Source organism: Athene noctua, chromosome 1 (genome assembly GCF_965140245.1).
Source record: "Athene noctua chromosome 1, bAthNoc1.hap1.1, whole genome shotgun sequence".
NCBI classification, from domain to species: Eukaryota; Metazoa; Chordata; class Aves; order Strigiformes; family Strigidae; genus Athene; species Athene noctua.
Genome location: NC_134037.1, coordinates 163,186,237 through 163,208,335, shown reverse-complemented (window position 1 = coordinate 163,208,335; position 22,099 = coordinate 163,186,237). Strand labels below are relative to the sequence as shown.

Genomic DNA, 22,099 nt, shown 5'->3' with positions numbered 1-22,099 from the left:
GAGAGAGACACTCCTTGAGGATTCATCATTTTGCCTGTCTCACCCACCCACCCGCTTGGAATGATGTGCTCTCTGGTAGTGCTGCTTTCTCTGAGTACAGCACTAAATAGCCCTATAGTGTTTAGACATCTAATTTAACTGAACTGAGCTGAATCCCACCCTTGGAGACTACTTATCAGCTAGAGATTAACTGCTAAGAAGGAAAAAAAAGGCTGGAGTGCATTATTCCCAGCATGTCTAATGCAACTGCCCAATGGAGCTGTAGGGAAAAGGCGATGTTGCCTTAGGTTACATCAAAGCTGGCACTTCCATGGAGGGAGGGCAGCATTCAAGCCACAGCACAAGACACTGTACATGGTCCTGAAGAGGTCTCTGAAAGAATTTCACCTTCATGAAAGCTTAAATCAAACTCAGTCAAGTGCTACTAAGGTGATGATGAGAATGACAATCCCATTTTACAACAGAGGGCAGGAAAACCTATTCTTGTTTAAGTTTGGAAAGCAAAGACTGAGGGAACATATGATTATGCAGTGCAACTGTAATTTTTTTCCCTGATAGGTGGGGTTGATGCTGAAACAAAAACAAATGGGTACAAACTGGCTGTCAATTTTTCTAGCTGACAATTAGAAGGGCTCCTAACTACCGCAGCACAAGGTTTTGAACCAGTTTTCCAGCAGGATTAGCAGATGTATCAATATGTACATGCGTATGTGACAGCACAAAAAGAAAAAAAACACATTTTGAGCCTTTTCAGCAGGGATTTGGACTTGCTCTCCACTGGAAGGTTCCTTGCTGCCCTTTGTTTCTTTGCAAATGACATGGACATCACTCCAAGGACACAACGATGGCAAGTGGCATGCTTTTGTATTCCATGCCACTGAATGTGTCCAGGTGAAAATAATGCATGTAGTGAACTCCGGGGCAATGATGGAAGGGAAAGGTACTGCTCAGTAAACAGCAGCTATCCCAGAGTTTACACTCTAAAATAATGATTCCTTGGAAAAGTAAATAGATGATGGATATGGTATCTCTGACAGCAAGCTCCAGCCAGACACCAGACAGGGTAAGATGCTGTTGGCAATAAATAAGAGTCCATGTGTTAAGATTAGCCAGATGGCAAAAGTAAATGGTGCCAGAGGTTATCCTCTTCTGAGGAAGAACAGGAGAGCAGTTAGCACAAAATGGTATTTTATTTAAAGTGGCTTGAGCAAATCACTGCAAATCTAACTGCTGATGCTGTCAGTTTGATGCATGCTTACAACTAGGGATGGACACATGCCAGTATGAGCCAGTATTCATCCACTGGCCAAGCACTACTGTCCAACTTACAGAATACAAGAAACAATGCAAGGATCCCAGGGATAGCAACTGGAAAAAAGCTCTCCTCAGCCCACTAGTCTCACACAGCATTGGCAAAAGGCAACAGAGTCTGAGCTGCAATAGGACAAAAGTCTTGAGGCTGCTACAGGATCCAGACACAACCCAGGATGGCTGCAGCAGCTACATCCTCTCAGACAGCAAGGACATCCAAGCAGTTCAGGCCAAATGAAGTACAGGAGGGTTCAGGAGGTATCTCAGCCACCAACTGGCTTGATTGGGGATAATCATCAAAACAAGGTATAGGCATACATGGTACCAGAATGCCACCTAGCAGAACAGCAGCAGCAATGGATAGGCAGAAAGTCTACCTGTAACAGCAGGTATCAAAGGATGGGATGTTGAGCATACTTGGAATATTATGAGCCATCAAAAGGTTGGTGATAAGGAGCGGTAACTTTCAGAGAGGTGCTGAGTGCCTGGACCAGACATCAGGAGGCTGCTCTGGGCGCTTGGGGCTGGCCACTGCTGGGGCACAGCATGCACAAAGTCAACACTCCAGACAAAGAGACAGATCAACTGCTGAAACCCATCAGCAGTTGTTTGTACTCATCAGTTGTTAATGCACATCCACAAAACAGGCTACAGAGATGATATCTTCAGAGTCTTGCCTTAAAGTGCCATCAGGATGTGGAGCTCCAGGGCAGCTCACAAACTGATGCAAAGATAGACCTATGGAAAAGGTGTGGCTGGGATCCTCAGATAGGAGGATTCCTTAGCCCAGCTTTCTTTTTTTTTCCTCATGGAGACAGGGAAATGTATACTTTTATAGTAGCATCTAGGCACTATAAATTAAGTACCGTACAAATACAGAATGAAAAGACTGCTCCTAACTTAGACTGCTCCTAACTTAAAAAACAAACAGAAAACATATGTAGACCATTAGGAGGTATGTGGGAATGCCAAAGGATTTTTTGAAGTCTTTTTATAAAATGTTGTGTAGATTAAGGCTTTAGCCAAAGCTAGGCCAAAAAAAAGATGCGAAGGGAAGGAGAATGAAAGGAAACAAATGTAGGTGCAAGGTGGCAAAAGGAATTAACTTTTCACCTGCACAGCTTCAGCTGATCACATAAACACCATCACACTGTTTTTTGTGTGACTGTCAGTTATAAGTGGTAGGCTAAAGGTTGAGCCTACCTACAAATGGGATGACAGTTTAGATATACCAGTCTACTGTGTTTTTAATGATGCAGCTGTACATTAGTGGTCATCTCATTATTAATTATCTAACCATTATTTCTGATAATAAAAGCTCTATCCTGGAGCAGGGCTCTTCTGGCACTGAATGTGAGTTCAGGTTGATTTCCCACCTGCAGAGGTAACAAAACCCTTGCTACCTCACATTTTAACATCTGAAGCTTGGGCAAGATTTATGTCTCCTGGCCACCTATTAGCATTTCATAACATCTTCTAACTATTTCCTTATTAAGGCTTTTCTCATTCTGTTAGGTTTCTGAAATTATACTATACTTTCTTTCATGCAGTGTTTGCATTAACTTACTATGACTACTTTGTTTTATTAGATTTCATAATTCATATGTTCAGTAAGGCTCTTTGCTAGAAGCAGTTCTTTGAATGATCTTGTTCCTCAGTTCATGTTGGGGGATTAACAGTGCGTTGGAGTTTCTTTATGGGATATTTCCCTCGACCCCATTTTTATGTAGTGAACAGTGGTCACAGCTTAAAGGAGTTATATGCATCTGGAAATTCTAATCCTCTCTAGGTGACAGAAAGGAAAAGAAGTCAGAAGCTGTAATTTCCTTTGGTTTCAGTTCTCTCCCTCTCCTACATGCCAGCAGCCATTTCAGAGCAGAGAAAGCCTCCTTTATTCTAACTTTCACTGCATTATTTACTTACTCACGGTCTGCTGAGTAAGTAATTATTACTGAAATTAACTTAATTACTTAGTAAGTAATTAAATGCTTTTGATGCCGAGGAAGAAATTTTCCTTCATTAAGAAGCAACTTTGTGGCAATAAACTTTTTACCCTTGTACGGTTATTTTATAGATAATGACAAATAAAAGGCCCAAAATCACTCCTGGTACTTACCTGAAATACCCATTTACTTCTGATTTTGATATCACAGTCTGTCCAATACTTCTACTGAGCAGTGGGTCTGCCTGCACCCTGCCCTTCCAGTTCTAACAAAGATTATAAATAAATGAACCATTAAATGATAATTTTGTAAAGCGAACAAAACACAGGAGAGTGCAGGTGAACATTAAAATGTGCAATGTTTTGTAATACGTTTATAGAGGCTGTGGTTTTATTAATATTCACTCTTACTTACATTAAAGAGATTAAATATTAAACTTATGTGTGTACGCACTCTTACAAAAGAGAAAAGTAAACCAATTCTGTGATTTTACAGACACTGCTGTTGCTAGCCTCAGGCCAGGCCCTTCACGTGACCACAGGTATTTTCAACAATAGCCGTGGCTCTCTACAGGGCAGTTAAATGCAGTCCTCTTAAAAAAATCCCTAAAATCAAATTAAAATTACAAAGGAAAAATGAAAATTACAGGTTTATTTTCTCAGATATCTTACAGCTACCTATACCAGGTCTGCAAATAAAGCCACTCTGGTAGCTACAGTATTTAGTGTAACTTGGGTCGGTGCTGAGCCTGGTTTCAGAGTGAAACCACTGGTGCCTCTCATGATGGGAAGGCAGTTAATAGAGGATGCTGGCATCTAGCTATCTGCCATCCACACAGCACAGTACGTATGTGGTAATAATGCAAAAGCAATGAGCAACCAGGAATCCACTGCTTTGCAAGCTCAACAATAATTTGCTTAAATAATCAATAAATAGTTTGAGTAATAAGGCCTGGTCATCCCAAGCACAGCTGTCTGAAAAAGGTTCCCTGCAAAAGCAGAACCTCTCACGCTGTGCTGCAGAGAGGGGGAAAGGGGAAATCAGATGCTTCTGTAGCAGCACCAGCATTTGTGGGGCATCAGAAAGAGGCTTCCCTGTGGCAGCTTCAGCCTGTGGTGCTTCCCATGCCACATCTCATGCACCTGGGCACCAGGAGTCAGGGGGCAGCAAGCCCTGGTAGAGAGCTGGGCAAAATTCAGTATTTTCCCAGATTTCCATCTCCAAATCGTAGTGCAGCAATCATGCGCAGCCTTTTCTTGGCCAGATACTAAATGCCTTAAGGCAAAGTAAATGTCCTTTTGACTGTTTTTTAGATGCCTAGCCCCCAGCAACAATATATGAATATAGTAACCCTTTGCGACAGTTTATTCCTAAAACAGCTTGGAAAATTATTTCAACAGATAGTACTTTATCCCTTCATACTTATCAATGCATTACTTACTTATCTCATTATTTTACAAGGCTTACTTAGGTGATGGTGATAAACAAGCTTCCAGGAACTGTGCACAGCAAGGAGACCAGAGGCAAAACAAGGCAAATTAAATGTAAAAATAAACAGGCAAATTAACATGTGGCTAGCAAAGACTGAAAAACTTTACCTACAATTTAGTAGGGTTTAAATTAATTTTGACTAATTTAGGAATATCATTCTGCTACACAAGTAGTTGTCACATTGCATGAATTATACTTGTGTTATGTCTCATTCAAAACAGCATTACTTTCAGTCATTGCTATGTGTTTATTTTTTTAGTACATGATGATAACGAATTATATGTGTATTATTCACGAACAGTAACGGAGACTTTTCAAAGCAATGTAAGTAATCATTGCCACCCCTCCAAAATGGAAGACATTTTATTTTAATGGGAAGTGTGACAAAATTTCCACTGCTTGTAAAAAAAAAATTAAAATAAAGCGGTTTATTCAGAAGGCTTTACACAGAGGCAAAGGGGAAAGGGGAATGGCTGCTGAGGTGTCCCCACTCCACTCCCCCTGAAGTGAGGAGAAGGGATGTCAACATCCACTTCAACCAGAACAGAAATGTATTGGCTAGTTAATAAAAATACACAGCCCTCAAAAAGATCACTCCCCCTATTCCTTATCCCTTCTTTAATTTTAAGATTCGAGATTATTTTAAAAAACCTGACAGTAGTCTGAGAAAACCAAAAGCCTTTTAACTGAACACAGGTGAAAATTGGAGCTGGGAGATGCCACCCAGCTGCAGATCACTGGCTTTAATGTTATACCAACTAGTTCAAAAACCAAATTTCCTTCTGCTGTGAATTCTGCCTACAGAGTTTGTGCTGTCTGTTTGTGTTAATGGGAACATTACCGGGTCACAAGCACACAAGCAGCAAACCAAATGCTATTAGCTATTTATCCTGTTACAAGAATTATGTTTAAATACCTCAATGCTATTTCTAATCCGTATTTAATAACACGGCAAGATGCCAGCTGAACATTCTACATGGAGACAAAAATCTTACATCCTTTTTAAATTCTTACAGGGAATTACTTCAACAAAAGAGCATTATATTCTCGAACACATTATAGGTCTGGGAAAAACAGATTAACTGGTATTTCAATGACACATCCTGTTTTACACTTCACCGTATGAGACTTAACCTGCAACACACAGCTGTGCTGTTTCAATCTAAATGCAAAAACTATATACATATACATCTGTGATTTGTGTGGCAAATGAGAAATACCTAAATAAATAAGCTATTTTATGCAGCTTCAGGGAGTGCGTCGCTGAAGGCTTGAGAAAATAATTTGCCAATGGTATTCCTAATTCTGTTGTTTAAACCCAGAGGTGAAAGTGAAAAATGAAAAGTGTGGGTTTTTTCCCCTCTGAGTATGTGATGCTTTGGTCTACATAGAAAATAATTCAAATGACCAGGTAAAATATTACATAAAATAACCTGCCAGCTCCAGTGGGAACTGGCAAAGACATGTCTTGATAGAGCAGTTAAAAACCGGACCCAAAGTACCAGCAAAAACCCATTAGCTTAACAGAGGTGGGGGATAACTCTATTCCTTCCCTTCCTGGTGTAAATTCAAATTCAAGGCTATTCTTCATCCTGCCCTCCTCACCATGTCACTTCCATTCACAGATCTTGGGAAACTATGAGAAACACAGTATTCCTAATTAAAATACAGTTTAAAAATAAAGATATAGTGCATGAATCACACTGCAAACCAGTCTGCTATAACAGTGATATGCCTCAAAACAAGGACTGTTCCTGTGGTCCTGGTCACTGTGGTGCTCCTGGCAAAAAGGAGGCTGATGCTTTGCTGAGGGGTTGGTAGCATGTTTGTTTCTGCAGGCAGCATAGGGCCCCCGATGTTGAAGTCTTCAAGGTATATTTGGATCCTGTTTTGAATTTCATCTGCCACCATTATGGAAAGAAACTTCATTTTTTACAAAACGTTCAAGTTCTGTAACAGCTTTTAAAAATAATTTCAAAAATTACTACCAGGTAAATGTCAATGACTCCCCAAGATGCAAATGAGAATTTTTCTGAAATCTCAGTAAATGTTTAACTTCTTTGCAATTACCCTATTTGAATAACTTTGAAAAGAGCAGGCATTTGTGACTCCAGCCCTGCTGTAGCTTACTTCGCTCTGTAGAAATTATATTTCTTGTCTCTTTTGAATATTCATATATGTGCTAAAATTTCAGCATATGAAGAGGAAAAAAACAATAAGGGAAGTACCACCTTTGCACCTCTGACTGTCTGTGAGGCTTCCCAATAGCCATCGCCCTGCTCATGGCACACCCCACAGCTGGCCAGCATGCCAGCCCCCGGCTCCTCGCAGAGAAGAGGCTGCAATGGGCATCCTCCTCCAAGCAAAAGCCTCCGACAGTGGTGTTAGTGCCTGGCTGTACAAGCTGCCACTGTTTGCTCTGAGAAGCTAAATACTTTTTTGAAGGAATTAAAACACTTTCCTTTAGTGCCGACAAGACAGGTATTATTGAAAGCAACTGGAATCAAGTCGCTCAGCTTGTTCAGACTTTTATCAGTAAATAATCAGACACTGCAAATGGAAATGCATACAAGTCCTTATCACAGTGTGACATTTTACTATCTGAGCAAGAAAATAATCATGTAACCTTCACGTGGCATTTACTTATGCTCCTTGGGCAGAGTCCGACAAACATGCAATTTCTTACTTTTTAAAAGAAGCAGTAAGACCTTGTTAGGGGACACCCAGAGAATATTGTCAGCGATCACACAGAGGTAAGTCTCCATGCTTCACTTCCCCTTCCATAAAATATGTATAATATTCCATTTCACTACCTTACTCCCTTTACTACCCCTGAAAAGGATGGGTCTGTCTCTTGCTAAAAAGTATACAACTGACACCAATGCAAAGTGACTTCACCAGAGATAAGCATCCTAAAAAAGTGTGGTCATATTAATAATTTCCATTATCACTTCTCCTTCACAATATTTAAACAAACTTCTAAAAAAGAGCCATAAATATAATTTTGCATGAATCCATACGAGACTGTAAGAAAGGCTGAAACACAGAGTCCCTGGGATGGCTAACCCTGACTGGTATCCATCAAGGTGAAGGGCCCAAAAAGGCAGAATTGTTTGTGGAAGCAGAGCAATCACAAGGTTGCCTAATCCTCTTTGGGCGAACAAGGCAGCAAACTGCTGGAGACAGCTGATTTCAAGAAGAAGATATAGAAGAATTAAAGATATTTAATAGAAGTAAAAGAAGAAGTATTAAAGATATTTAATAAATAGAATTAGACTTTTTTAATCAATAAAAAAATGGTTTATTTTTATTGTTAGGTATGCTAATAAAGCCCAAATCCAGATTCTCAAGACAACTGGGCATGATTTTTATCATGTCCCACCCATGCCGGGAAGGGGACATGATACCTTTTCATATTTTTAATGCCTACCACATTCTGGTTTCTCAAAGCATGTGGGTAACACATCTCTTATTCCACAAGCAATCTCAAACTCCACGGGAACCAGAGGCTACCGAATACCATTTAAAATCTACATAACTGCTACGATAAGAAATAACAGCAGATAAGCTATATATTCCTTATCCATAAGGTTGCTGGATATTCCTGTTTCCCTACATTTTATCTTTCTGATGCTGTCTGACTTTGTAGATAATTATTATATGTTGATGGTGTCAAAGAAAGAGCAGGGAATAACTCTGTAACTGTGTCTATGGCACTGGCTTGGAAGAGGGATGCACACTAATCTTCCACTTACGCTCCAGGTAACATCACAACTTCAATCACCTGCATCCCACATCAGTGTCCTACGTACAGGGCTAACAATGTACCTACTGCTGCCTCCTCCATTTTGGCAACTGTGCCTAAACCCTTTGTGAATGAATCTAGACCTAACATTGACAGGTAATACTTCTTTAAAAAAAGCTCTTAATTTTTGTTTAATGAAGATCATTAGCAAAATTTCCTCTGAATTTATTAATAACTTGAGTACAGTTCTATTTTTCAACTAATTGACAAAATCCCTTTCCTCCCCTTGCCCAGAAAATTATTCACCACACCCTATAATGTTTTATATTTGTGAATGCCATGAGTCCTGTAGACTGGTTTGTTATTCATCTGTATACAAACATGAGTCAAGCCTCAAATGAAACAGACAGCCAGCATGAAAACTCCCAGGCACAGCTGCATGGCAACCACCTCACACAGCAATCATTGATGTTTCTGAAGAAGGCTGCAGCTCTCCAACAGGATTTATGAAATAAAGGTTCACTTCAGACAACTGGGGACTGAAGGCAGAAAGCAGGCATGGAAAACTTCCATCCTTGCCTTGGTCTGTAACAATCACAGGTAAGATCAGCCTTTTAATGAAGACAAAACTCAAGGACCTGAGGCAATATGGTTGAATTTTGGGCAGCAGGCTGATCTCATCAGGAGTTTCTGCTGGTTTCAGCCAGTAAGAAATACAAACCGTGCCCTCGGATTGAATCAGGAAAGTGTCCCCTGTTTAGCAAAGGGCTTAAATAGCATGTGACATTAAGCTTGTGCTTAAAGTAAAACACATGGTGAGGTTCTTTACTGAAGCAGCGAGCTGGGAGTAAATAAAAATAGGAAAAGGTCTAGGAATACATCTTTGAAGGCATCTACTTTATTTCAAAACGTTTTTTGCCTAAAACAAGCCTGCAAACCACAGAAGATCTGCAGTCACACTGGAGAATACATAGATGCTTAAGGCTTGCAAACCCCAACGTACACATGCAGTTTTACGACTTCCAAAGCATGGACAAAAAGATGACTCCAAGAAGTATGACAAAATCCACCAAAATTAAATGCAACTTCGTATTTTTGATTGCTTATGCCTATCTGTTGATTTGTGTGTTTCTGGAACACGACTTGGCCTGTCAGAACTGACACTGGCATAAACCAGCAGAGCACGCTACTTCTCCATTAAGCATCCTCCAGGAGCAAAACAGCAAAACTAATTTTGGTGTAGTTTTTGAAATTACTCTTTACTCAGCAGCTCCAAGGAACCTTGTTTCTTTTTAGCAGTCTAAACTCTAAAAAAAGGTGACAAACTGAATGGCCAGAAAGAAAAGTATTGAGAGGTAAAAATGAAAAAGGCTGCACATTCAAAAAATTTGCATAGTTCTTTCAGAAAAAGATTGGTATTATTGCCTTTCAAACCAAAGTCTCCCAAGCACAGTTTTATTGAAGACTGTTGGAAGAGTACTCAGCCCCCAGAAGAACTGTTGCAGGTGCACCCGGCACGCACAATAACCTGAAGAGTTATGAAAGGAATTTGTAATGCCAGTCCTCTTAAGCTGCATTAGGGAACCTGAAATTGCCATATTCCAGCTGAAAAAAAAGTAGCTGAGAAAGGGCAAATACCCATGGGAAGGGAGCCAGCTTCCTGCTTTGTACAACAGTCTTGGAAACAGAACTGCAAAATGTTTTTGAACAAACACACCTCTGCTGATTCGGTACTTTTTGTACAGCTGTATGTAGTCAGAGCCAAAACCACCATACAAACAGCTAATTAACCAGCAGCCAGAAAAGCGGGACTATGCTTGCTTTGCTGGGCTGCCCCACAAGGCTCAGTCCTGACCAGCTTTGGTTTGATTCTGGTTTCAGTAGATCTAGCCGATGCAGTGTTCATGCTCTGCTCCACAGAAGGGGCTTTCTCCCGAGTGATTTTTTCCTGTTCTGGGGTAACTTTCATGGCTACTCAGTTATAAAAGCAGACAGGTCTCATCATAGCCAACTGTAAAACAGAATATCCAAAGGAATGGTGGAGGGAAACAACATATAAAAAAAATGATGGGATTTTAGTGGCAGCAATGTGGCACCTGAGAAAAGGTCTTGCTTTCTAAAGAAGGTACACAAAATGGAGCTTGAGAGGAATAAAAACAGAGTGAGAAAGGAGCAGATATGTTCCTCAGGGAAAATGCAGCATTCCTCAGGAAAATGCAGTTTTGACAGAGACTGAAATGCAGCAGCGCTGTTTGTGATGGGGTGAAAGAGAAGCTGTCTGTTTTCTACTATTGCCCAAACCATACCAAATGCTCCCCTGCTCATTTCATGGCAATTTGTCCTTCTGTAGCATCACACAATTCCAATGTGCTCACCTTTGGTGAGCTCTGTGTAATTGCCTTTCCTTCGATAAATAAACAGCAAATAAACTTCCCCCCAAACTTCTTTTAATCCATAAATATTTACAAAGCTAGTGTAACTCTGCACATACAAATCTTTACTTTCACTCTCCTGAGGTCACCTAAATACTGGGCTCCTATGGTAAATCACAGAATCATAGAATGGTTTGGGCTGGAAGAGACCTTAAAGATCATCTGGTTCCAAACCCCCTGCAGATTGATTGCACCCATGAGCAAGAATCAAGATCTTAAACACAAATACCTACTCAGTGATTGTACTGTAAATGTTATTTTAGGGACATGATGTAGTTACGAATTGTCAATGCTAGGTTAATGGTTGGACTGGATGATCTTCAAGGTCTTCTCCAACCTAGATGATTCTGTGATTCTGTGTGTTTACATCAAGCATCAGGTACAGCAGAGAGGTCACTGAATGGGAATACAGGCTAGGAGGTTTTTCCAGGGATCTGAGCTCCTGCTGCCCCATGGACTTCTTACCTACAGCACTCAAAGCCAAGAAGTTCAATTTATACTTTAAATGTAAGTTATCCATAAACTACAGATCCATCGCGTCACAGAAAATTAGATTCTTTTTTATGCTCTAGTATGAAACACCCATTAGCGCTTAAATTGGATACATTAATCTGTGGTGTTTGGAGACACAGATGCTAACAGTCATTATTCCTACGTCTCTACTCACAGCAAGGCTTTTACTTTCTTATTTATTAGGATTTTTGATAATTCAGCACATCTCTAAGGATCTCAAGTCAGTCAAGCACATCTCAGGAATGGTGCAAGGAAATTCTGTTTCAGTAAAGTAACCTTGGTCCCTGGTAGGAATTAAATAACTCTCTGAATAAAAGTAAATGACTGATTTAGAGAACAAGAATGTCACAAAACTAAATAAAGTCTATTACTTTTCATTGGATAAAATCTATTACCTTAGGTTCATTGTCAGCTTTTACTATACACCATTTAACCCAGAAGCTAAGCAAGAAATGTTTTGGAAGATAAGCAGTGTCAGAGAAGGCCTTGTCCTCAAGCTGGGTTGTTTGGCTGACTGTTTGTGTTCAGCACTTAAAGATAAATCACTGTCCCTAGAAATCTTTGGAATGATGAAATCTGCAGTTGTGATTCTGGTGTTCAAATTTTTTTTCTGTAAGAAAATTTAAAATTCACTGGTAGGTAACCTTGGAGGTTTGGGGGGTTGGGGTTTTTTTAATTTAGAAATAAACTCTTAAGTCCTACATAAATGTTTTAATTGCTCAAAATTAGCTAACTAATTTTAGTGAGAGTTCCACTGTATTGAAATGGTAATATTAAAATTTATGACATTTACAGAAGTTTTCTGACAAATAAAGGGCTTTGCTACAGAAGGGGAAAAAACCCCAACATACATAACACCACTGACCTTAGAAGACCACAAGGTGTCCTACCCAAGGTGCCAGATACGCTTAGCTGAATTACCAAAGACCAATCGGAAAGTATATGTGGATAACCTTTGCAAACATTTGACTTTGAAAAAACAGAAACATAAAGTATTACTATCTAAAGGAAATACACAGTACATGTTGTTTCATGGGAAAATTGCTATCAAATAAGCACCCAGTGAAACCTTCAAATCAATTCTGATACGGTCTTGTGCCAATAGCCAAGGAGTCTTATGGAGGTCAGCTTCATTAAGGGCACAGATGCCCAAACGCAGATGTCTGCTGTCTTTGGAGATGCCCTACTGTATCCTAGCCAGCATTGAGCTGGTGGTTGACAGGACATTATCTCCACAGATGCTGCTAACCCTGCTAAGTGCTAGATTCTCTCAGATAGTACAAGATACCCTGGGTGTCTGAGTTCAAACTAAACAGCACTGCACAGCAACCCAGATCAACTTAATCGTCCAATTGCTGGTACCCATGCTTGTTAAGCTAGCAGGAATTTTACCACGCACCTCACTGTGGGAGGCATGAGGTGACACGATATGCACAGTATTCAAATACATACATGCAAAACTAAAAGAACCAATGCAAAGCAGCAGGAAGCAGAAAAAACAAACAAAAACCATTCCAAACCCTCTAAAAACAAGCCCGGTCAGCAACAGTAAAAACAAGAAATACTGCTCATCATATGCTTACATCTGAAAAATTTCTTTGTGGTAGTGATGCTTCTGTTCCCTAGCAGGGAAATGGTGAGAAACATTCTATCACTACTACTGTATGATTTTCTTGTGAGTCTTCTCCTATTTATTAATTAATAGGACTTCATTTTAACATTTCCCTGTATTTGTATAGCGCTATCAAATCATGACACGGACCTTCTATCTCTAGCACTGAGCATGTAGGCACAGAGAACAGGCAGACAATCCCCACCTTGACAATTTACAAATAAGCCAAAAATCAGTAAGTAGGTGAAATGAATAGGCATGACAAAGAAATTAGGAACAGGGCATCTCAGTGTTGTAAACAGCCTAATCACAGTTTCTAGTGGTGTTACAGAAGGGTAGAGTTTTAAATCGAGGTTTGAAGGTCAGGGAGCTAATGGATAATACACGCACAAGGAAGCCCCCAGGTGCATGGGAGGAAGCACACAAGGTGCTTGCTGAGAAACGCAGCAGAACGGTGAAAGAGGTCAGCAGCACTGGCAAAGTAGAGGTGGGTGTCAACATCTCAAAAGCACAGAAGAGCTAACAGGCAGGCACAGAACAGTGATATAACAGAGCATAAGAGGGGTGGTCACATGCATTAGAGACATGCATGTGAAGGGAAGTGTTTTAGGCTGGAAATGATTTGCATTCATTTTGGATCCTTTTCTCACTTCCTTAACCCTTGAGTTTTAGCAATTGCTCAGGAAGGAGCACCATGTCTGTGGACCACATGTGGTCATAAACATTCAATAATCCCCAAATGCCAGAGTTCACACTGTCCCACGTTGGAATCCTTTTTCCCATCAAAATACATCAGCACAGTATTATGTATGAGCTCTTAAAACCTGCTTTAAGCCACCAGAGAACTTTCAGTCCCCCTCTGTTTATAGCCCCTTTCCTGCTGCCAAAAGAAGGGTAGAAAGGTAGCAAGTATGTTCTCAAGGTGACAGCAAGAGCAGCATGAACATGAACTCTCCTGGAAGCTTCTCATTTTGCAGCATGGCTGCCCTGGCACATTTTGGTGAGTGGGGAGATGTTGAGCTCTCCAGTAGGCATTTTTTTTCTTCCATTAAACTGGAGAAACTCATGCCAATCTCTAACAAAAAACTTAATCTAATCTCAACTAAACCAAACTCAAATAAAAAATCTAGCTCCAGATGAAGTAAAATATTCCAGCTTTGTAATACTTCTCCATTTAGAAAAGCAGCTGTATTATTTTCTAGGCATTCTTAGGTTACTAATGTTACATCAATCATAAAAATGCTCCTTCTTCTGTCTTTATTAATTCACAAATTATCTTCAAAAAACATGCTTAATCCTAATATTTGGGGACTAGAGAGTCTCAACATACGCTCTTATTCTTATTATAGACTGCTCTCTAATTTTGGCCACATCGTTCTTCCATAAAGCGTGCACCCAAGTGCAATAATGTACACGTAGCCATTATGACTTTAGCCTCTGCCACTCTCCAGCATTCCTTGATGGATATAAAAGCATAAAACAATAATAAAATAAGTTACAAAAGTGTCCCTGCAAAGGGAACTGTTGATCTGTGAGCCAGAAATCCATAAAGCACTTTTACCAGGCTCAACAGTAATAGCTCCTGCTGTTTGACATAAAAACAGATTTTGGCTCCAGTGTTATCATCCAGCTACTGTACACCAACGTGATGCACAGAGCTGACTTTAGACCACAGAATCCATCCCAGTCTGCATGCTAAAGAATTACTGGAACTGAGGAATGGCTGGGGAACTTTCACCAACATCAGCCGCTATCATCACTCATCTTCCCAGTAGGGCATCATCCAGCACATCTGACACTACTACATGTAAGCCTCAGAGCATTCCTCAGCCTTTGTCAAGTAACAATACTTTAAAGGAGACTCAAACTTGAAAAAAAGGAGTGTGCACTGAGGTGGGATAAATCAAGGCATAAACATTGCTTCAGCTCTCACCCCCCTCACACAGAAGGCTGGCAATGGGTTTTTCTTTCAGGGACAATTCTGGATGCTACAGAAGCAGCCTCAGCCAGCTCAGGAGGTACAGTATTTGCATAGGAGTTATAGCTTGTAGTGGAGAAGGTCCCAAACGCCTTCTGCTTCCCTAGTTTTAGTTCCTTAGTTTTACATCTACTCTGAGAAAAATATCCCACTCTGCTTCGCACTTTACTTAGTCCCGAGAGGTCAGAGAAACGGGAAGAAAAACACCTTGGTATGGTTTCTACACACAAAAATTTCATATCTGATATTTTGTCTGTGTGGATGGATGCTGTTTCCATGCCAAGTCCCACGATTTGGTGGGATACCAGGCACAGGCTAGAAAGCAGCTCTAAAGCTCTATACTACAAAATACCATAAAGTAGTTTTAAGAGCATTACAATTTTTTGTCCATTTCCCTCTAACCTCAAAGGTCCCTCCCCAGACAAACTGTACAATTACAAGGGATGCTACACTGCTGGGCAGTTTACTGGCTCTCTGAATCTAGCCTTGCCAAACTTTGGGGCAATTATCTAAATATCAACCACAGTTCATACTGGAAAATTCCAGCATCACATTTTAAATTATTCTTGTGATGTGTGACCTTCTTACTGCACTCTGAAGATCTTAAAATCCTTTGAGAACTCCTTATAGCACAAGTCACAGCGAGTGATTCCAAACAGATGCTGCTGGGTACATTCCCACCCCTGTCCTGGGTCCCAGCCCCATGGGGTGGAGGGCACAGGCAGAGCCCCGGGAAATCGAAATGCCCTCGTACTCTTCGCATTTAAACCCAGAGAAACCTCAGGTAACCCAGCACAGGGCCCATGCAGGGAAACTATGGGAGAGACCACCTTGCAGGTCAGATCTGTGCTTTCTGGGTTGAGCGGTACCACCAGCTCCCAGGGCCAAGGGGACGGGCAGCTCTGTCCTGTCCTGTCCTGTCCTGCCTGCCGTATGCCACAGGAATGAGGAGCCATAGGCAAGTTTATTTGGGGTGTTAATAACCCAATCACCTTAACGAGGCCGGACTTCTGCCTGCCAGATTTAAATGTCACTCATTACAGGAGCTGCCCGCGGCTCCTGAAGTAGGGGAGGGTCGCGAACTCAGGTCTCCCCAGCACCCCCTCACACCCTACCTTGACGAAGAGGGAGATGTCGTGTTCCTGCTTCTCATCCTCCTCTTCCTCCTCCAGGGCGGCCGGCGAGCCCGTCTCGTCCTCCTCGTTGTCCGCCCGGCCCCGCACACCGTTGAGGCTCCGACCTGCCGTGGCCCACTCGCTGCCCTCGTGGCCCGGGGACCCGCCGCGCTGTCCCGCCGCCGCCGCGCCGCCGTCGCCTGCCCTCGGGGCCGCGCTCCCCGCTCCTGCCGCTGCCGGGGCAGCGGCTCCCGGCTCCGCCCCCGGAGACTCCGCTCCGTCCTCGCCGGCGGGGACACCCGGCGACAGCCCTCCGCCCTCGGCCTCCCCTCCGGCCGGCAATGCCACCTCCGCTTCCCCGCCGCTCTCGGGAGCCACCTCGCCCCCCGACGGGGCCGCCGCCTCCTCGGGGGCTGGCCCAGCCGGGGCTGCCTCCAGAACCGCATCCTCGGGGGCTGGTCCCGCCGGGGCTGATGCCGCAGGCTCCTCGGGGTCTGTCCCCTCTGGGACTGCCTGCCCCAAGGCCTCTTCGGGGTCCGTTCCCGGCGGAGCTGTCGCCTCCAGCTCTTTCAGGTCTGTCCCTGACGGGGCTTCCTCCCTCACCGTCTCCTCTGGATCTGTCCCCGCTGTCTCTTCGGGTTCTGTACCCGCCAGGGCTGTCGTCGCAGCCTCCTCGGGGTCTGTCCCAGACGGGGCTTCCTCCTTCACCACCTCCTCGGGGTCTGTCCCCGCCGGGGCTGTAGCCGCAACGTCCTCGGGGTCTGTCCCCACCGGGGCTGTCGCCGCAGCTTCCTCGGGGTCTGTCCCCACCGGGGCTGTCGCCGCAGCTTCCTCGGGGTCTGTCCCCGCCACTTCTCCGGGGTCTGTCCCCGACGGGGCCTCCTCTCTCACCGTTTCCTCGGGATCTGTCCCCACCGGGGCTGTCACCGCAGCCTCCTCGGGATCTGTCCCCGACGAGCCCGTTGCTGCAGTCTCTGCGGGGTCTGTCCCCGCCGCCACTTCGGAGTCTGTCCCAGACGGGGCTGTCGTTGCAGCCTCCTCGGGGTCTGTCCCCGCCGCCTCTCCGGGGTCTGTCCCAGACGGGGCTTCCTCCATCACCACCTTCTCCGAGTCTGCTGTCGCTGCAGCCTCCGCGGGGTCTGTCCCCGACGGCGCTTCCTCTCTCACCGCCTCCTCGGAGTCAGTCGCCACCGGGGCTGTTCCGGCCACCTCTCCGGGGTCTGTCCCAGACGGGGGTGTCGCTACAGCCTCCTCGGGGTCTGTCCCAGACGGGGCTTCCTCCCTCACCGCCTCCTCGGAGTCTGTCCCCACCGGGGCTGTCACCGCTGCCTCCTCGGGGTCTGTCCCCGCCACCTCCTCGGGGTCTGTCCCAGACGGGGCTTCCTCCCTCACCGCCTCCTCGGAGTCTGTCCCCACCGGGGCTGTCACCGCTGCCTCCTCGGGGTCTGTCCCCACCGGGGCTGTCACTGCTGCCTCCTCGGGGTCTGTCCCCGCCACCTCCTCGGGGTCTGTCCCAGACGGGGCTTCCTCCCTCACCGCCTCCTCGGAGTCTGTCCCCACAGGGGCTGTCACCGCTACCTCCTCGGGGTCTGTCCCCGCCGGGGCCGCCTCCACCTCTCTGGATTCCGTCCCTGTCGGTTCCATGGCCGCACCCTCGGGCTCTGGCCCCGCCGGGGCTGCCTCCTCGGGCTCCGTCCCCGTTGGGGCTACCGCATCCTCGGGTTCTTCCCCCTCCGGCGAGGAGCCCTCGGGCGCGTCTATCCCCGCGGCCGCCGCCACTGGCTCCCCTCCTGGCAGACCCTCGCCCCCCGGTCCGCCCCCGTCGGGCTCTCGCTGCTCAGCCCCCGCCGGAGCCTGCTGCCCCGCGCCCGGCCAGCTCTGGGGCTCCGCCGCCTCCTCGGGGGAGCCGCTCCCTGTCCCGCCGGTGCCCTCGGGGGGCACCGCCGCCGCGGCCGCCTCCTGTCCAGCCGCCGCCTCCCCGCTCAGCTGCGGCGTCTCGCCGGCGGGGGACCCGTGCGGGGACTCCGCGGCCCCCTCGGGGGACACCCCGGGCTGCGGCTCCCCCGCTGCCGCCGCTTCCTCATCGCCTCCTTCCCGCGGGACGTCGCTCCCCTCTGGCGGCGGGGCGCCAGGCCGCCCCGGGCTCTCCGCCATGTCGGCCTCCCCCGGGGCCGCTGCCCAAGAGCGCGGCGGGCGGGAGCGTCCGGCCGCCGGGACCAGCGGGGACCAGCGGAGCCGCCGCCGCCCGGGATCAGCGCCGAGCACCGACGGGGGCGGGGGGGAGAGGACGGACGGCGGCGCCTGCGCACGGCCGGCCCCGGGGCCGCGCGTGTGTGTGTCTGTGTGTGTGTCTGTGTGTGTGTGTCTGTGCGTGGGGGCGGCAGCCACAGGTGCCCGCGCTCCTCCTCTTCCCGCGCCTGCCCCGCACAGGACAAGACCAGCGGGTCCCTCGCTCACACACACACACACACCCCGCTAAATCCCTTTTCCAGTGATTTTGGCTGCAGCCGGCACGGGAGAAGGTGGCGAGAGCGTGGCCGTGGTGGCACCAAGCGCTGCCAGGCCTCCGCTCGGCCATCTCCTCCCGACCCACCGCCTGCTTGCAGGTGCCCAGAGGGACTGGAGCCTTTGCAGAGTGGCCAGAAAGTTAGCCCGCACCCCCCGCACCCCCCACCTCCAGCGGCCCCACCGGGGCTGGCAGGTCATGCCTGGCAAGCACCTGCTGCCTGCCCTGCCCCGGCCTCGCCTCCCACCCCAAAGACCCCGAGCCCCAGTTCTGCCCTCGCTTTTTCCCGTCGTGGCTGCGGCTCAGGGCCTCAGGCGCGTTGTCTCCCGCAGCCCCCCAGGCGCCCTGCTGCCCTCCCCAGCCACCAGCCTGGGCCACTGGCTGGTGGGGCTGACAGCCACCCAGGGGCTGAGGGCTTGCTGGCCACCATAACAAGGAGAGGAACAAGGAGAGATGCCGTTTTCCAAAACTAGGTTTACGAAGAGAACCACTAATACCCCCACCACTGCTGGCGCGCTGAAACTGGCAGAGCCCCAACAGTCTTGCACGGTTTCTTAAAAATACAGATGAACCAATACCTCATCTCGGCAGCTACACAGCATCTCAAACATATTCCCAAGCTGTCTTTGGGTTGCACCAAACACTGTTAAGAGGGAAAATGTATCCTTATCAACTTGCAAAAGTTGTAAGAGGGAACATTGAAACACTCTGTGTAAAAAAACATAGATTTGCATACTTTTAAGTAGCTTTCCTTCACATGTGAGCATGTCAAGTGCTGTGCACCTCTGCAAGAGTTTGCATTTAAATGTGATGAGAAATACAGCCTTCTGTTCACAGAGCAGGCAGCTGGTGTGAAAGAAGTGGTAACTTTTAGTTTGGGTAAGGCAGCTGCAGATTCATCCTGCAGGCCGCCTTCTGTTCCAGATAAAAGACATCTTTTCACACTTTTGGTAATTCCTCTGTCTTATGGAGGCATTTTACCCAGAAAAGGACAATCAGCAGGTTCTGGTATGAGGATAAGGTGCAGTAGTTTTGCTTGTAGGCAAGAAGTCATTTTTTAGGAGATGCAGCCTGCTCTAGTTCCACTCTTGTCAGAAGTGATTTATGTGAAAGCACTACTTATGCTATTTGAATGGAAAATAGCTGACAGGGGTGAGGTATCATATTAAAAACCATGCAGTTGAATAGTTTAATGTATGTGTATATAAAACCACCTTTTTATATTTGAGAGTGGAAAGAGCAGGGACAGACTGAACAAAGGGTTTTGAAATGGGTGGGAAGGGAGAAAATGCAGCCAATGAGATGGGAAATACAGAATAAATCATTCAGGTCAAATACCTGCTCTGATAAAAATAAACAGACAAATAAATATACTATTCTGCAGATATTTTTCATAGAATTTATGCTTGCCCAGAGGTCATTGCCAGTGAGAAGAAAGAACAGGGGCAGTCATGCTCAGAAGGGGTGTTTCTTGAAGGTTTAGGAATGGAGGCTCAGCATCTGGCAATGGAGGTCTTGCAGCTGGACCAGTTGTAAGTTAAATTATTTCACTTCTGTCTTGGGGTTCTGACATCAGTAGGATGACACATCAGTCATCTCTTGGTTTACTTGTCCTAACCCTTGCTGAAGGGTTCCTAACCCTTGGCCTGAAAGCTGGCCAAGAAGCCATACAAGTCCCATCTTACAAAGCTGTCAGATATGAGACAGAACAGTCTTCAGCCATGCAGACCATCCACCAGCACTGCCACGTTGTCTCCTGTCCAGTGGTGAATAGAACACTGGCTGGAAGGAAGGCTCACCTTAGGTTTCCACAGTGGGAAGGAATAGCAGAGCAATATCCATAGCATAAAAGTGGTGGGAATTTCTCAGGAGAAATGGTTGCAGGTTATCGACACAACTACTGAAGTCAACTGGCTATGTTTGTATGAATATTGTTCTTGGCCACACCCCTTGAGAAGCCCTCTCCTGTTCCCAGTCCCCATGAGCTCAGCTTTGCTCAGCTTTGGTGACTGATGGGCCTGACAGTCGCGTTCCCTCCCTCTGCAGCCCCGTGCAGCACTGCCGCCTCTGGCTCACAGGAGCTGTCCGTTCTGGAGCATTCCTCCTTTCATCTGTCCCTTGGATCTGCACCACTTCTCTAAATACCTCTTTTGGTATTAGTTTCAGGTTTTGCTCAGGTTGTGAGTTTGACATGGGACTTGCATCCTGCTGATCTGATGGAACTACATGAGAGATGATTGTCTCTCACCTATACTTACTCATTGCAGAGCTTATTCATTAACACCGGTATCCTGTTTTTATTTGACTATTCCCTGCTCTCTACCTCTTAGTACAAAACAAGTGAGGATTTTAAGGCTGGCAAAAAAAAAAGCTTTCAGTGATAAACACTGCCTGATTATTAACACTGGGCAATGTTTAAGCGTAACAAAAGATTAGTTCTTTAAATACTGATGGAAGCCTGACAAAGGCAGAGCAGAAAAGGACTAACAGCTGATAGAGCCAAGTTGTTAATTACCTCTGTAGGATAGAGACGAGTTTAAGGTATAGAGTTTGATAGTTACCATTTTTATGGGGCACTGACTGAGCAGTTTGTAACAGATCTTGCTGTGGTTTTCTTCTAGTTCTGCTGGAACTGAGACCTAGCAATAATGCTGAGTTAATGTTGCTGCTCTAGCGGGTTGCCCTGCTGGTGCTTATGCCATCAAGTCTTTGTGCAAGCAAGAAAGGCAAAGTAGGAAGTCGGAGAGCCAGGGGACAGAGTAAAGAGGGACAGGGTGGGCACAGCTCAGAGGAGAACTGGCCAGTCAGCCCAACATTGTTTCTTGTCACTCTCCAGCATGATAGTTTCACAAAGGCAGCTTTGGAAATACAACATTAAAATTAGATCTGTCCCAGTGAAATCCCAGAACTTTGAAAATCTGTTGTTCTGTGCTCTCTGCATTCAACACTCAATATCTCAGTTACTTAACAATCTTTCCTGCTCCACGCTCCTCCTGTACACTACCTTCAAGCTCTTTACACCCCATCTGTTTCTAAAATAGACCTTCAGCTAATAAATATTTTCTCAGTTCAGCTTCAGGAAGGATTACTGCACACCTTCTTCATTTAAAAGATGAGTGCAGGTAATTAAATATCACAGATGTTAGACATTAGTGGACAACACGAAGATCCCTTTATAGCTTGTTAGCAAACAAGTTATATCCCTGGGGGTTATCAGTTAGGCTATACTTACCTGTATTATTGTAACTTCTTTTTCTTCCCTGATTGTATAGAGGTTGTAGTTTTTGCAGCTCAAGGGAAGGAAAAAATGTCAGTCCCACCACAAAGGGAGCAGGCGGAGGTATTTGTTCATGCCTCTGCGACTCTAGTTCACAGTCCTGTGCAGTGCCAAATACACGTGTCAAATATTTAATGTTGTGAACTGGGGTAACAGAGTCAACAAGGGGGTTTTGC

General features: G+C 45.5%; 1 protein-coding gene across 3 annotated transcripts in view; it reads right to left on the bottom strand.

The window, feature by feature from the left end:
• Nucleotides 1-18,407, bottom strand: part of CLIC6 (chloride intracellular channel 6) — a 33,260-nt gene extending 14,853 nt beyond the window's left edge. Inside the window, exons 1-7 of one of the 3 annotated variants that reach the window (XM_074903517.1) lie at nucleotides 17,812-18,407; nucleotides 17,494-17,640; nucleotides 17,386-17,430; nucleotides 17,266-17,349; nucleotides 16,993-17,073; nucleotides 16,699-16,893; nucleotides 16,141-16,542 (exon numbers count right to left, since the gene is read on the bottom strand). In XM_074903517.1, the coding sequence (XP_074759618.1) occupies nucleotides 16,141-16,542; nucleotides 16,699-16,893; nucleotides 16,993-17,073; nucleotides 17,266-17,349; nucleotides 17,386-17,430; nucleotides 17,494-17,640; nucleotides 17,812-18,294 (1,437 nt within the window). In that variant the 5' untranslated portion in view covers nucleotides 18,295-18,407. Of the gene's footprint in view, nucleotides 1-16,140 lie in introns of all 3 variants that reach the window. The other 2 variants (XM_074903507.1, XM_074903498.1) reach the window with 2 other exon arrangements.
• Between the last annotated feature and the right edge of the window lie 3,692 nt (nucleotides 18,408-22,099).